The sequence below is a fragment of the Saccopteryx bilineata genome, chromosome 4 (assembly GCF_036850765.1).
Source record: "Saccopteryx bilineata isolate mSacBil1 chromosome 4, mSacBil1_pri_phased_curated, whole genome shotgun sequence".
In the NCBI taxonomy this organism is placed as follows: Eukaryota; Metazoa; Chordata; class Mammalia; order Chiroptera; family Emballonuridae; genus Saccopteryx; species Saccopteryx bilineata.
The window spans coordinates 60788652-60802392 of NC_089493.1; the positions used below are offsets into that span (position 1 = coordinate 60788652).

Sequence of the window (13741 nt, forward strand, 5' to 3'; positions counted from 1 at the left end):
AGACCACATAAAATAAAGGATAAAAATTTACAATCATATCATTAGATGTAGAAAAGCATTTCTCAAAATCCAGCACCCATTTACAATAAAAACTGAACAAAGTGGGAATACAGAGAACATACTGCAGCATAGTGAAAACCATATATGACAAACCTACTGTTAACATTATACTCGACAGGGAAAAACTAAAGACGTTTCCCTTAAGATCAGGAACAAGGCAGCCATGTCCACTTTAACCACTCTTATTCAACATAGCACTGTAAATCCCAGCTACAGTAATAAGACAAGAAGAAATAAAAGGCATCCAAATAGGAAAAGAAGAGGTAACCGTCATTGTTTGCAAATGACATGGTAGTGTATATAGAGAACCCTAAAGATTCCACCAAAATTATACTAGAATTGATAAATGAATTCAGTAAAGTAGCAGGATACAAAATAAATATACGTCAATAATGAACTATTATTATAAGAAAGGGAAACTAAGAAAACAGTTTCATTTACAATGCATCAAAAAATAAAATAAAATATCTAGAAATAAATTTAACCTAAGAGATAAAAGACCTTTACTCAGAAAATTATAAGACACTGAAGAAAAAAATTAAAGACACAAATAAATGAAAACAATTCCTGTACTCATGAAGAAGAAGAATTAATATCATTTAAAAAGTCCATACTACCCAAAGCAATCTATAGATTCAATACCATTTCTATCAAAATACCCATGGCATATTTTACAGAACTGGAGCAAATAACTTAAAAATGTATATGTAACCTCAGAAGTCGCCAAATAGCCACATCTATCTTGAGAAAGAAGAACAAAATTGGAGGTATTGTGCCTCTGATAACAAACTGTACTACAAAGCTATGATAATCAAAACAACATGGTATTGGCATAAAACAGACACATAGCTTAAGAAACAGAATAGAGAGCCCAGAAATAGACCCATATCTATGTGGTAAGTTATATATGACAAGGAGGCAAGAGCATATAATGGAGTAAAGACAGTCGATTCAATGAATGATGTTGGGAAAATTAGACATATACAGACAAAAAATTAAACTAGACCACTTTCTTATACCATACACAAGGATAAACTCAAAATGAGTTAAAGACTTCAATGTAAGACTCAAAACAAAAGTCCTGGAAGAAAATATAAACAGTAAAATCTCTTAGTAAAAAAATAAAAATATTTTAAAAAATTTTAAGGGGCTTCTATACTGTTTTCCATATTTCTCCTAGTAATATTTTTTTCTGATATATCTCCTTGAGCAAGAGAAAAATAAGCTAATAGGACTACACCAAACTAAAAAGCTTTTGCACGGCGAAGGAAGCCATCAACAAAACAAAACAACCTTCTGAATGAGAGAAGATACTTGCCAGAGATATATGTTATAAAAGGTTAATATCCAAAGTTTGTTAAAAATTTATACAACTCGACATCAAGGAAAACAATTCAATTAAAATATGGGTAAAGGGCCTGACCTGTGGTGGATAAAGCATTGACCTGGAATGTTAAGGTCTCTGTTTTAAAACCCTGGGCTTGCCAGGTCGAGGCACATACGAGAAACAACTATGAGTTAATGCTTTCTACTCCCCTCCCCCATCTTTCCCTTGCTCTCTCTCCTCTCTCTAAAATCAAGAAATAAAATCTTTAAAATATATATATATATATATATATATATATATAGAGAGAGAGAGAGAGAGAGAGAGAGAGAACATACTGCAACATAGTAAAAACTATGTTGCATATATATATGCATGCAGAGGAACTGAATAGGCCTTTCTCCTAAGACGACGTACCAGATGGATAATAGGCATGTGAAAAGATGGTCAACATCAGTAATGATCAGAGAAATGTGAATTAAAACCACTATGAGATATCACCTCATACCTGTCAGAATGGCTGTCATCAATAAATCAACAAACAACAAGTGTTGGAGAGGATGCTGAATAGTGGGAATCTTTGCACACTATAGGTATAACTGCAAATTGGTGCAACCACTATGGAAAACCGAATGGAAGTTACTCAAAAAATTAAAAATGGAATGCCTTATGATTTCAATTCTGGGTATTTATCCAAAGAAAACCAAAACACTAATTTGAAAGAATATATGCACCCCTGTGTTCATTGTAGCATTACTTACAATAACCAAGATATGGAGGCAACCCAAGTGCCATCACTATATGAGTGGATAAATAAGTGTTAGTACATATATATACATGGAATATTACTCAGCCATAAAAAAGAATTAAATCTTAACATTTGTGACAGTATGGATGGTCCTAGGGTGTATTATGCTAGGTAAAATAAGTTAGACAGAGAAAGACAAATACCATGTGATTTCACTTATATTTGGAATCTGAAGAACGGAAGTAAAAAAGCAAACAATACCGCATAGGGAATATAGTCAATAATATTGTCAGAACTCTGGTGGCAGGTGGGTACTGGAAATATTGGGGGACCACTTTGTAAAGTATAGGATTGTCTCACCACTGTGCTCTGTACCTGAAGCTAATACAAAATAACATTGACTGTAAACTATAATTTAAAAATAAAATTTATAAACACACAATTAAGGTGTATATAAATCAAAGTTTGAATATATCATTACAGTGATTATTTAGAAAGAAGAGGCAGAAATGACATTGGGGTGGGACTGTGGGTAATTTCATTTTTAAAAATAGCCACACAGTATAATTAATAAAAATTCATATATTTCCACTTACAAATTTTTTCAAGTTGTAACAAATATATTATTTAAGACAGCTGTTTTAAAAATATAACGGCCTGGTCTGTGATGGCGCAGTGTATAGAGCGTCAACCTGGAACGCAGAGGTCACCGGCTGGAAACCCTGGGCTTGCTGGGTTATGACACATATAACAGGTAACCAATGAACAGCTAAAGTGAAACAACTACTTCTTGTCCCCACACCCACCCCATAAAATCAATAAATAAAATCTTTAAAAAGTAAATAAGAAAATAAAAATACAACAAATAGTATTTCAAACACTATTGAGAAATAATACAGAGAACACCAGTGTACTTAGAACCTAGCTTAAAAAATAAGACATTAACAAGACTCCAAGTTTCTTTCCATTTAATTTTGAAAATGCAACATCCTCTCTTTCTGCAATTTCCTCTTTTTCCTCAGGCAGCTCTCCAACCAAACTAAACTTTTTGATCTCTCATTGGGAGTTTTAACTTTTGTGTGTGTGTGTGACAGAGACAGAGAGGGAGACAGAGAGATGAACAGACAGACTGGAAGGGAGAGAGATGAGAAACATCAATTCTTTGTTGCAGCACCTTAGTTTCTCAGTGATTGCTTTCTCATATGTGCCTTGACCGGGGGGGGGGGGGGGGAACAGCAGACTGAGTGACCCCTTGCTCTAGCCAGCAACCTTGGGCTCAAGCTGCTCAATCTAGATGAGCCTGCACTCAAACTGGCGACCTCAGGGTTTCGAACCTGGGTCCTCCGTGTCCCAGTTCGATGCTCTATCCACTGCGCCACCTCCTGGTCAGGCCGGGAGTTTTAACTTTTTTTACAACAGTTTTGAATTGTGTATAAGCATTACTGTTCTATCAGAGGAGTGGTTCTCAACCTTGGCCGTATAGAAAAATCACCCAGACTTCGTAAGACCGCTCAGGTCTGGACACCATTCCCTGGAGCCTCTGACTTACTTGTCTGAGTTGACTCTGGGCATCAGCATTTCTTAAAGTCTCCTCAGGGCTTTCTAACAGGCGACCAAGATTTCAGGCCACGTCTAGAAAGATTTGAGAGTTTGCCGTTGACAGCGTCTACCCTTCCTAGATGTGATATCCTATTTGGTTTCATTCCCAGCCCCACTTGATGGAGAATGGTGGGGTATGGGGGTTACATGGATGGGCACGAAATTGTCCCCTCTAGAACATGCTAAAAGGAAGATGGTGATGTGAAGAATGGCTGCGATGGGAGGGAGGCACAGAGGGTCTTGCTCAACATGCTGTTCTTAGGAGCCACTGTAATTCGGGATAATAGTGGTTTGTGCTCCCTCTGTCTGGTTCACACAGTTCGGTGCACTGTAGGCAATAGAAAAAGCATGCAATGTGCTTTTCTTGTCCTTAATAAGCTTATGGTCTAGTCACAGACTTGTGGGCTGGCAGGATCAGCTCTGAGATGGGTGGAATTCATCAGCATACAAATGTTCAAAATACAACATGTGAATATGGTTAGGCTAGGCATACTTCCAAGTTTGACCCTGAGCCACGCCATTTCTTAATGCCTACATTCTCATCTTCATGTAAGGTTACCCCTCTAGATTTTCCTGAGGACTGGAGAGAAGCTAGATTCTAATGAGAGAAAAAAAATGTCACCTACCTAACAATCTGGGCACCTTGTCTAGCTAAATGCCAAAGTTTTATTCTCCTTTGTTCCTTATTAGCAGTCAAGTAAAAGGAAATATTAACCACAACAGTAACAAGAATTCCCACACCCACAACTAGCTGGAAAGAACTTTCTTTATAATCAAGGGCTTTTGTTTTATATGAGAATTGTAGATGCCCCAGAGATAAAAGGGGTTGCTTTTGCTTAAAGCCAATAAAATAGGTCTGTCAGAGGGAAAATTTGCTTCTTCTGAAAGAGGCTGATAGAATTCACTCTTGTTAGATCAAAGGGACCGTTGATATTCTGTCCCGTTCTTTACAGCTTCTGACTTAGCAAGCCAGCCTCTACTGGGGGTGGGTCTTGGGAAATGAGCAAGGACTAAAACTTATCCTTATTTAGTCAGGCTAGAATAATAGTCTCTCTCTCTCTCTCTCAATACAGAATTGTATGATTGGACGGATTATTGTCTGATAGGAAACAAGTGAGGAAATCTAGACCAGGACTGGGAATCATTGTGACTGTATCTCATTAATGAATTTCTAGCATCCTATACTGTATCTGAAGTCTATTTGGAACATGTTTTTGTTTACTAACCATTGAAGGAAATTCCTGTCTTGCAGGGAAAATACTTCGAAATCCAGTTCAGTCCAGGTGGGGAACCAGATGGTGGAAAAATCTCCAACTTCCTTCTGGAAAAATCTAGGGTGGTGATGAGAAACCCTGGAGAGCGGAGTTTTCACATATTTTACCAGGTTTTCCTTTATATTTTTTCTTTCCTACTCCCTTATTCCTTCTGCACATTTAAGTTTGTTTGGTTATTTTTTTTCCTCTTGGCCTTCAGGTTTAGACAATCTAGCCTGGCAAGTCAAGGCATATTTATTACAATAGTATGTGTCAGTCAGTGTGCAAAAGAATTGTGAGAATGACTGTCCCTAACCACAAAGGAGAGGAAGTTCTAGTTGGGGCAAAAAGACAAAAAGTTTCCCAAAAGTTAAATAAATAATCCAGGAAGTGTTTATATAACTTCAAGAAAAAAGTTTGATTCTTTGCCAAATAGAAATTCATGTGGGGAGATGAGACTGGGGCGGGAAGGAGAGCTGGAGTGAGGAGGAGCGGGACCACGCGGAGGTGGAGAGCGCTCAGGCAGCTCAGGCGGCCTGGCCAAGGCAGCGGAGGCGAGAGCCAGGTCTCAACCAGTGGGCAGGGACGCAAGTCTCCTGAAGGTGAGCTGTTGGACCAAAGACTCAAAAAAGGCAATGATTTTTTTTTTTTTTTTTTTTTTGGTCCATGAGCATTTATCCCCCCTTTAAATCTCTCCTACCTCCCCCTACTGGCTACAGACCTTTAATGCCAGGTCAGAATGTTTTGACTTAGACAAGAAGCCATGGAGACTTTGCAGCTAGAGCGTGGTGGAGGATGCTTTTAAATTGTATTCCAATTTTCAGCAATCATCTGATTCAACTCTTTAAAAAAAATATTTTTAAGTGTTTAAAAACTACAGTGATACCATGGACAATTTCCTTTTTTCTGAGTTTATCTGTTAGTATTTTATATTGAGGAGCCACATTATATTTTCTTTAAGAAAGGCCTGTGACTATTTTTTGTTTTATTTTGTTTTGCTCCCGCTTGAAGATCACTGAAGATTAGGAGGAAGTTAAACTATGTTGGTAGCTCACATTCAGTCTTATCATTTACAAAAATATCTTGATGATGGCAAACGGTTTTTTTTTAGTTGGTATGTTTGTTGAAAGAATACATAAATGACCATAAGCTTTTGTGAATTCAGAAGTGCTTTCAATTGTACTAAAGCAACATGTACAGATGATTGAAAAATAATTTTGTGTATCACACACATACGATACTATTTACTAAGCACTAGAGCGAAGCTCATAATTGTTTCCAGGACCCCTTTCAATAAATGTCAGTCCTATTCCCCACCCCAGCCCCACTCCAGAAGTCCTCTGTCCAGAGGTTGGAAACCACACTACTAGAGGCTGTGAGCTTAGGGGAAGGTGGAGTTAAAAGATTCTGACATCAAGTTGAAGCTGTGAAATAGCTGAGACTCCTGTGGGAGTGAATGTGGAGAGAAAAACCATGTCCACACAGGACTGGGGACTTGGGGACTGTCTGAGATTTTGGAAGCATTGAGGAGGTAGTCAGGGGAGGAAAGCCAGGATCCTGCAGCGTCACCAAAGCCAGGGGAAGCTCAGGGACAGGAGCCACAGGATCAGATGCACAGAGTTTGCAGGTAATGGATGGGGCAGAGGTCTGGGGACCAAGCAGGGGCTGCTGGATTTTGCCACCGGAAAGCAGTCACGAGGGTCATTTCATCACAGCGGTGAGGGGAGTGCAGGTGGTTAGGTCTTGATGAGAAATAAAGTCTACAGTTTGAAGCAGTTCACTGAGTTAAGGAAAGCTTCTAAAGAAGGCAAAGAGCACCATGTTTTGTGGGCAGAAGAGAGTTAGAGAGAGGGGGGAATTGAAGATACAAATTAGGGGAGCTACGCCATGTGGGTGGGGAGAAGACTGAGGAGTTAAGGGAAGTTGTCTTGGTTTTTTTCCTCTGACAAAAGGATTTTGAAGAGACAGGAAAACTAAGGGAACCTGATGTCATGGGATGACCTAGAACTTCTCAGCAGCGATGAGTTTCCCTATTTTGGGGAGGTGTTGCTGAGTTAACATGAAGAACTTGACCACAATAGAGAAGTGTGGATAGGAACTGTGTTTTCCTAAATCCTGTTAAGTTGGATCAAGCACGGTGCTGGAACTGGCTTGTGTGAGCTGTGTGCATCTCATTCTATCTCTGCCTTCAGTGACATTTTCTTACTAGTTGGAAATCAGTCAAGGTAGGAGTATTTACACCATGAAAACTGGCAAACACTATAAATCCTTACCCCACCACCCAAGAGTTGATAGTTAAACAGTTCCAGCCCATCACTGGTGGTGGTCTTTTATTTTATTTTATTTTATTTATTTATTTTTGTATTTTTCTGAAGTTGGAAACAGGGAGACAGTCAGACAGACTCCCGCATGAGCCCGACCGGGATCCACCCGGCATGCCCACCAGGGGGCGATGCTCTGCCCATCTGGGGCGTTGCTCTGCCGCAACCAGAGCCATTCTAGCGCCTGAGGCAGAGGCCATGCCCAGCGCCCGGGGCCAACTTTGCTCCAATGGAGCCTCAGCTGCGGGAGGGAAGAGAGAGACAGAGAGGAAGGAGAGAGGGAGGGGTGGAGAAGCAGATGGGCTCTTCTCCTGTGTGCCCTGGCCGGGAATCGAATCCGGGACTCCTGCACGCCAGGCTGACGCTCTACCATGGAGCCAACCGGCCAGGGCCTGTGGTGGTGTCTTTTAAAAGGGCTTTGCTCTGATATTAAAGGTGGAAGAAAAAGCTAGGGACAGTCATTTGGTTCAGAGGTTTCAGAGTGCCAGAGGGACCTGAGGCAGTTTTTTAATATGCACCCTGCAGTGAGAAGCATGGAGGGGCCAGCTGCACTTTAAAAAGCCACAGGCAAGTCGAACAGGAACAAAGTAATTATAATCTGGCTTAGTTTCCACTCTCCTGAGGGATCTCACTACTGAAGCACTGCAGTCCGTTCCCCCGGCTGGACAAGGGAAACGTCAGTTTTGCAAAACTGATCAGGGAGTTAAGAGCCAGAACTTGCAGGGATGATTTTGGCTATCACAAGTAGAGCAGAAATCCTGGAGCCCCGTCATATTTCGGAGATGAGGACCCACCAATCACTTTAGAAAGCAGGGTTAGAAAGTCCCATCGCTCGTGCTCAAGGGTGTTGGCAGCAGGAACCATGAGGTGCCTTTGAGTACCGTGGGGGCCGCATCATACACACCCCTCTTTTCTCTCGCTCCAGCTCATCGAGGGCGCCTCTGCAGAACAGAAGCACAGCCTTGGCATCACCAGTATGGACTATTATTACTACCTGAGCCTCTCTGGGTCTTACAAGGTGGATGACATTGATGACAGGCGGGAGTTTCAGGAAACTCTGGTGAGTGCAGGACCTGCTCAGCAGATGGGGCCTTGCCACTGGTAGCAAGGTCAGTGAAGGTTAGCAAAGCCAAGAGCAGGATGAAATTTCTGTCTCCTTCTGCTGTAAGCAGTCTATTCCGTATAACACGTGTTGAAGCACCCTTAAATAGCCACCTGCCCAGTTGTCAAAGGACCACTTAATGATTTGAGATGGGTAAAAAAAGAAAAAAAAAGTGAATGTATCATTATCCCCCTGTAGGAGTTCTGATTTACAGGTAAAAACTATGTATTATAGATAATACATTTACCATACCTGTGTGCTGACAGCTTGCACAGTGTGGAGCTGTTTCCCTAGAAAGGCAAAGCAGAGCACTCTTGGGATCTTTGTCAGGTTTAGAAACTTCAGAACACCTTCAGGCTTTTCTCTGCCCCCTTTCTCTTGACCCGAGTACTGAACTGTCAGTGTGATCCTCTCTCCCGCCCTTCACCTGGTATGTATGTTGTAGTGCAAAGGGTGAACCCAGGCAGATTATTGAGGGGGTCACAGCCTCAGGGGAACTACTTAATAAGTCAAGCCAGAACTTTCTGGGGTGCGCTGGTCACCTGTTTAGCCTTTAAGAAATGCATCACCACTGCCCTTTGAGTCAGCCACCAGCCAGGCTCATCCTCAGCCCTACTCCAGAACCAAGTGGGAGACCCTGACTGGGCATTTGCAGGTACAGTTTGAAGGAAGCTGCTATCTGTTCTTGAAAGGGGCAGGATGTTTTCCCCGGGTTCCAGGAAAAGAGGACATCAAGAGGCCGTGTGGCCCCGAAGGAGCTGGGTGATGAATGCAGATGAGGGCCCACATGGGTCTCAGGGTGTAGTTTCTTGGATATCGAAGACTCAAACCTTTCAGCTGCTTTTTTTTTTTTTATTTTATTTTATGGACCTCAGAATTAAGACTTTTCTGATGGTGCTTTTATTTGATTTCTTGGAGATTTTAAATCAAGATCTTTTTGCAAGTACAACCTATTCTAAGCCCTTCCAGTAAAGGTAAAGACGGCTGGACATGGCACCGGTGTCCTTAAAGGGAGAGGGTGGCACCAGGATCACACAAGGGCTGAGGTCAGGCTTGTCGGCTGTACAGCTGCTGCTCAAGCCATGCGTCTTTCCTGCTGCCCCTCTCTCTGCCCTTCTTCCTGGAGAGGTGCGTGCTCTATGTAACGACAGAACTGCCCTTCCAGCACAACTTTGAGACTTGGGAAGGATGCTGGAGATGATGATGATCAGGGATACTGCCTCACAGGGGCTTGCAGCTGTCATCGCAGGCTGAGCCACCTATAACTGCACCACCCCGTCTAAGCTTGGGCTCGTTCCTTGCGTGCTTATAAAGCTGGTGACCAGCTGCCTGACCAGGCGGTGGCGCAGTGGATAGAGCGTCAGACTGGGATGCAGAGGACCCAGGTTCGAGACCCCGAGGTCGCCAGCTTGAGCGCAGGCTCATCTGGTTTGAGCAAAAGCTCACCAGCTTGGACCCAAGGTCGCTGGCCCGAGCAAGGGGTTACTTGGTCTGCTGAAGGCCCATGGTCAAGGCACATATGAGAAAGCAATCAGTGAACAATTAAGGTGTTGCAAAGCGCAATGAAAAACAGATGATTGATGCTTCTCATCTCTCTCTGTTCCTGTCTGTCTGTCCCTGTCTATCCCTCTCTCTGACTCACTTTCTATCTCTGCAAAAAATTTTTAAAAAAAAAAGCTGGTGACCAGCTTGTGTGGGTAACTTCTCTTTGTGCTTCCAGCACGCAATGAATGTGATCGGGATCTTCGCGGAGGAGCAGACGCTGGTGCTGCAGATCGTTGCAGGCGTTCTCCACCTGGGAAACATCAGCTTCAAAGAAGTTGGCAACTACGCCGCAGTGGAGAGTGAAGAGTGTGAGTAGCTTTGGCCTGTGGCTGTTGAGCGAAGGGAAACAGTTATTAAGCTCTGTCAGAAGTAACCCACTGCTTTCTTTTGCTTAGATCTCAACTGGGGTATTTTGGGAGGTGATGAAAGTGTTATTCATCCTGCTGTGGCAGAACATGTGGGCTTGTGAGACTCCAGACCTCTTCTGTGCACCTGCCCCTCTCCTACCACATCCCTCACCAACTATACTAGCGTTACACCCGTAGAGTATTACTGAGTGTGTTTCAATTTATCATTAACCTTGGGGAAGTCTGACAGAATTTCACATCTTGGTTTAAAAGTAAAGTAATATTATGCCCTGACCGGTGGTGGTGCAGTGGATAGACCTCGGATACTAAGGTTCCAGGTTCCAAAGCCGAGGTCGGCAGCTTGAGCACGGTCTTGCCAGCTTGAACATGAGATCATCCACATGATCCCACAGTCACTGGCTTGAGCAAGTGGTCACTAGCTCAGCTTCAGCATCCCCACCCCATCAAGGCACCTATTGAAAGCAATCAATGAACAACTAAAGTGCAGCTATGAGTTGATGTTTCTCATCTCTCTCTCTAAAAAAAACAAAGTAAAGTGATGCTTTAGTGAAGTAACATAATAGCTGAATATCTATTTAGAGTAATAGCTGAATAACACAGAAATTTTGTGTCCTAATAAAAATCTTTTCAGTAACTCATCTTTTTTTTTTAACTTTTGGTTGTTGTTTAGATTTTATTTATTGATTTTTGGAGAAGGGGGGAGAATTGGGAAGCATCTACTTGATGTAGTTGCTTCCTGTATGTGCCTTGACCAGGTAAGTCTAGGGATTTGAGCTGGTGACCTCAGCATTCCAGGTCGATGCTTTATCCACTGTGCCACCACAGGTCAGGCCATAACTGATCTTTAAAGTCTGCATTCACCTAAAGGTCACGAAGAACAAGTGATTGGATATATGTAAATATGGAAAGCTCACAGATTTAATATACCCTGCTAGTTGGATTAGATTAGATTTCTGAAAATGGAAGAATTAAAAAAAAAAAGACATTGACTATTATGCTGATATTGCTAATGGTCCGTTTAATGGTCACTTCTGTAGTAATCAGAGCCTGAAGACCTGAGTGATCATTTTTACTCTTTGCGATCGAATCAAGTCCTAACTGCAAAGACTTTGTTAGTTATGCGTGGTGCGATCGACCCCAGTCACCGTGATGTGTGTCTGCAGCCTCTGAGGCATCAGATGACTCTCCAGGCTGCTTTTAGAAGCCACCCATCCTTTAACCACCCAGGAAGACATTTCTTCCTTTCTCAGCATTCTTCAAGGATGATAAATTTAGATGCTTAGTAATAAATAGTATCCCACTCATTGCTGACAATGCAGTGAGGCTATTTCCATTCCAAATAAGGTTCTTTTTATATTTTTGTTTTCTTTTGTGATAAAAAGGGAGGTCCTGCTAGCTTCTGATGTCTGCATGATAAAGAACAAGATGAATTATGTGTACCAGGGAAAGGAATGGGTGGAAAACAGTAAATATACAGGGTATCCGTAAAGTCTAGAAACATGACCTAAAAATAATGATAATAACTATGTTTCTAGACTTGGTGGACATTATCCTCCACATTAACAAGTGCATGCTTGTGTGCAGGAGGGTCATTAACACTGGGGCTTCTAATACTGACAGTTTTGGTTTTTTGGTGTTTCTGTGGAAGTCGGCTGTATTTCTCTTGGCTTCTTGGGTCATATAGTCCTTGACTGTCACTTTCTGCTGGAGAACAGCATTTTGACTGTGACTTAGCTAGTATTTCCCCATATGCTTGAGCAAAGCAGTAGCTTCCTCAGTCAACTGGGTAAGGCCCAGGATTGGCAGCTGCCTGCGAAATTTCCTGATTGGAGGTACTGGAATGATGGAGATAAGAAAAGACTGTGCTTGGCCCTCGCCGGTTGGCTCAGTGGTAGAGCGTCAGCCTGGTGTGCAGGAGTCCCAGGTTCGATTCCTGGCCAGGGCACACAGGAGAAACGCCCATCTGCTTCTCCACCCCTCCCCCTCTCCTTCCTCTCTGTCTCTCTCTTCCCCTCCCGCAGCCGAGGCTCCATTGGAACAAGGTTGGCCCAGGCGCTGATGATGGCTCCATGGCCTCTGCCTCAGGTGCTAGAATGGCTCTGGTTGCAGCAGAGCAATGCCCCAGATGGGCAGAGCATTGCCCCCTGGTGGGCGTGCCGGGTGGATCCTGGTCAGGCGCATGCGGGAGTCTGACTACCTCCCCGTTTCCAACTTCAGAAAAATACAAAAAAAAAAAAAAGAAAAGAAAAGGCTGTGCTTGAAACTGAAGTGGTCTAACAAAGAAGTGTGCCCTCCTTCCGATGATTTGTTTTCTGTTTAATTGGTAACACCTTTTTCAGATGGGCCCCCCACAAAGCTTCCACTCTACCCCTTTGCTAGTCAACTTGTTACCTTTCCCATTGGGAACCAGGGTTTCAGAGTAGCGACATACATCCCTTTAGTTTTCTCATGTTTATGCATTAATGGGATCATATACCATAGTCTGCAGCTGCCTTTTCACTTAACATTATATCTCAAAGATTCTTATATAGCAGATCACTGAGGAGATTTATCCTTTCTATGGCTGCATAGCATTCCCTTGCTTAGCTATATTTTAATTTATTGAACCAATCATTTGTTGATAGACATTAAGGTAGGTTGGGAGCTTCTGAATGAATGCTACTAAAATGGATAACCTGGTTTGTGTTGTCTTTCTGGTATTTGAGTGTATCATTGGAATAAAGTTGTAGAGGGAGGTGCTAGCCCATGTTTTATAATGGGAGAAAGCAAACTGCTTTTTTTAAAGCTATTATAGGAAAGAAATGATAAAATTCCTATCATAGCTGAAGCAAAATAGCCATTAATAACAAAAAATTTTCTTGTTACCTGACCTTAGACTAATGAATGGAGCTATAGAATTTCCTGGCTCAAACCTTTACATTGCTGAGAAGTCAAACCTCCACCTGGGCACATGTGTACCTGTCATTATCAGTTGAGTAAGATGGTGTTTTGGAAACAAATATTGCCCAAAAGATGCTAAATCCAAATTAGCCTAAGAATTTTGCTGAAGAAAAATAATAGCACATAAACAACAATGGGGAGTACAAATGACAATGCCCCTTAGTTTTTCCCCCGTTAGTTTTTATTTAAAAAAAATTTTTTTTACCTTGCCGTTTCTTTTAAATTTCTAAAATGGAATTTTGTTTTGCTACAATTTGTCAGTTTCTCTACACTTTGTATGTAAATGGGAAAAATTAAATCTGACTTTGCTTTACTCTTTAATGCACTAACAGAAATCTTCATTATCAAAATGTGCTGAACCATTATTTTCTAGCAGGTTCTTTTATGTTGTGCATAATTCTGATTAACTAAACGGGAGTTATATCAGCATTTTAAAATTAATCCATTGCTGCTCTCTCCTCTCCCTCCTTGAGGCCTCCGA

The 13741-nt window shown here is 41.9% G+C and overlaps 1 protein-coding gene across 1 annotated transcript in view; it reads left to right on the plus strand.

Annotated features, from left to right (window-relative positions):
* The window catches only part of MYO1E (myosin IE), a 239662-nt gene that overhangs the window by 146116 nt on the left and 79805 nt on the right, over window positions 1–13741 (plus strand). Inside the window, exons 7-9 of the mRNA XM_066275467.1 lie at window positions 4984–5115; window positions 8231–8365; window positions 10128–10260. Of these exons, the coding sequence (XP_066131564.1) occupies window positions 4984–5115; window positions 8231–8365; window positions 10128–10260 (400 nt within the window). The remainder of the gene's footprint in view (window positions 1–4983; window positions 5116–8230; window positions 8366–10127; window positions 10261–13741) is intronic.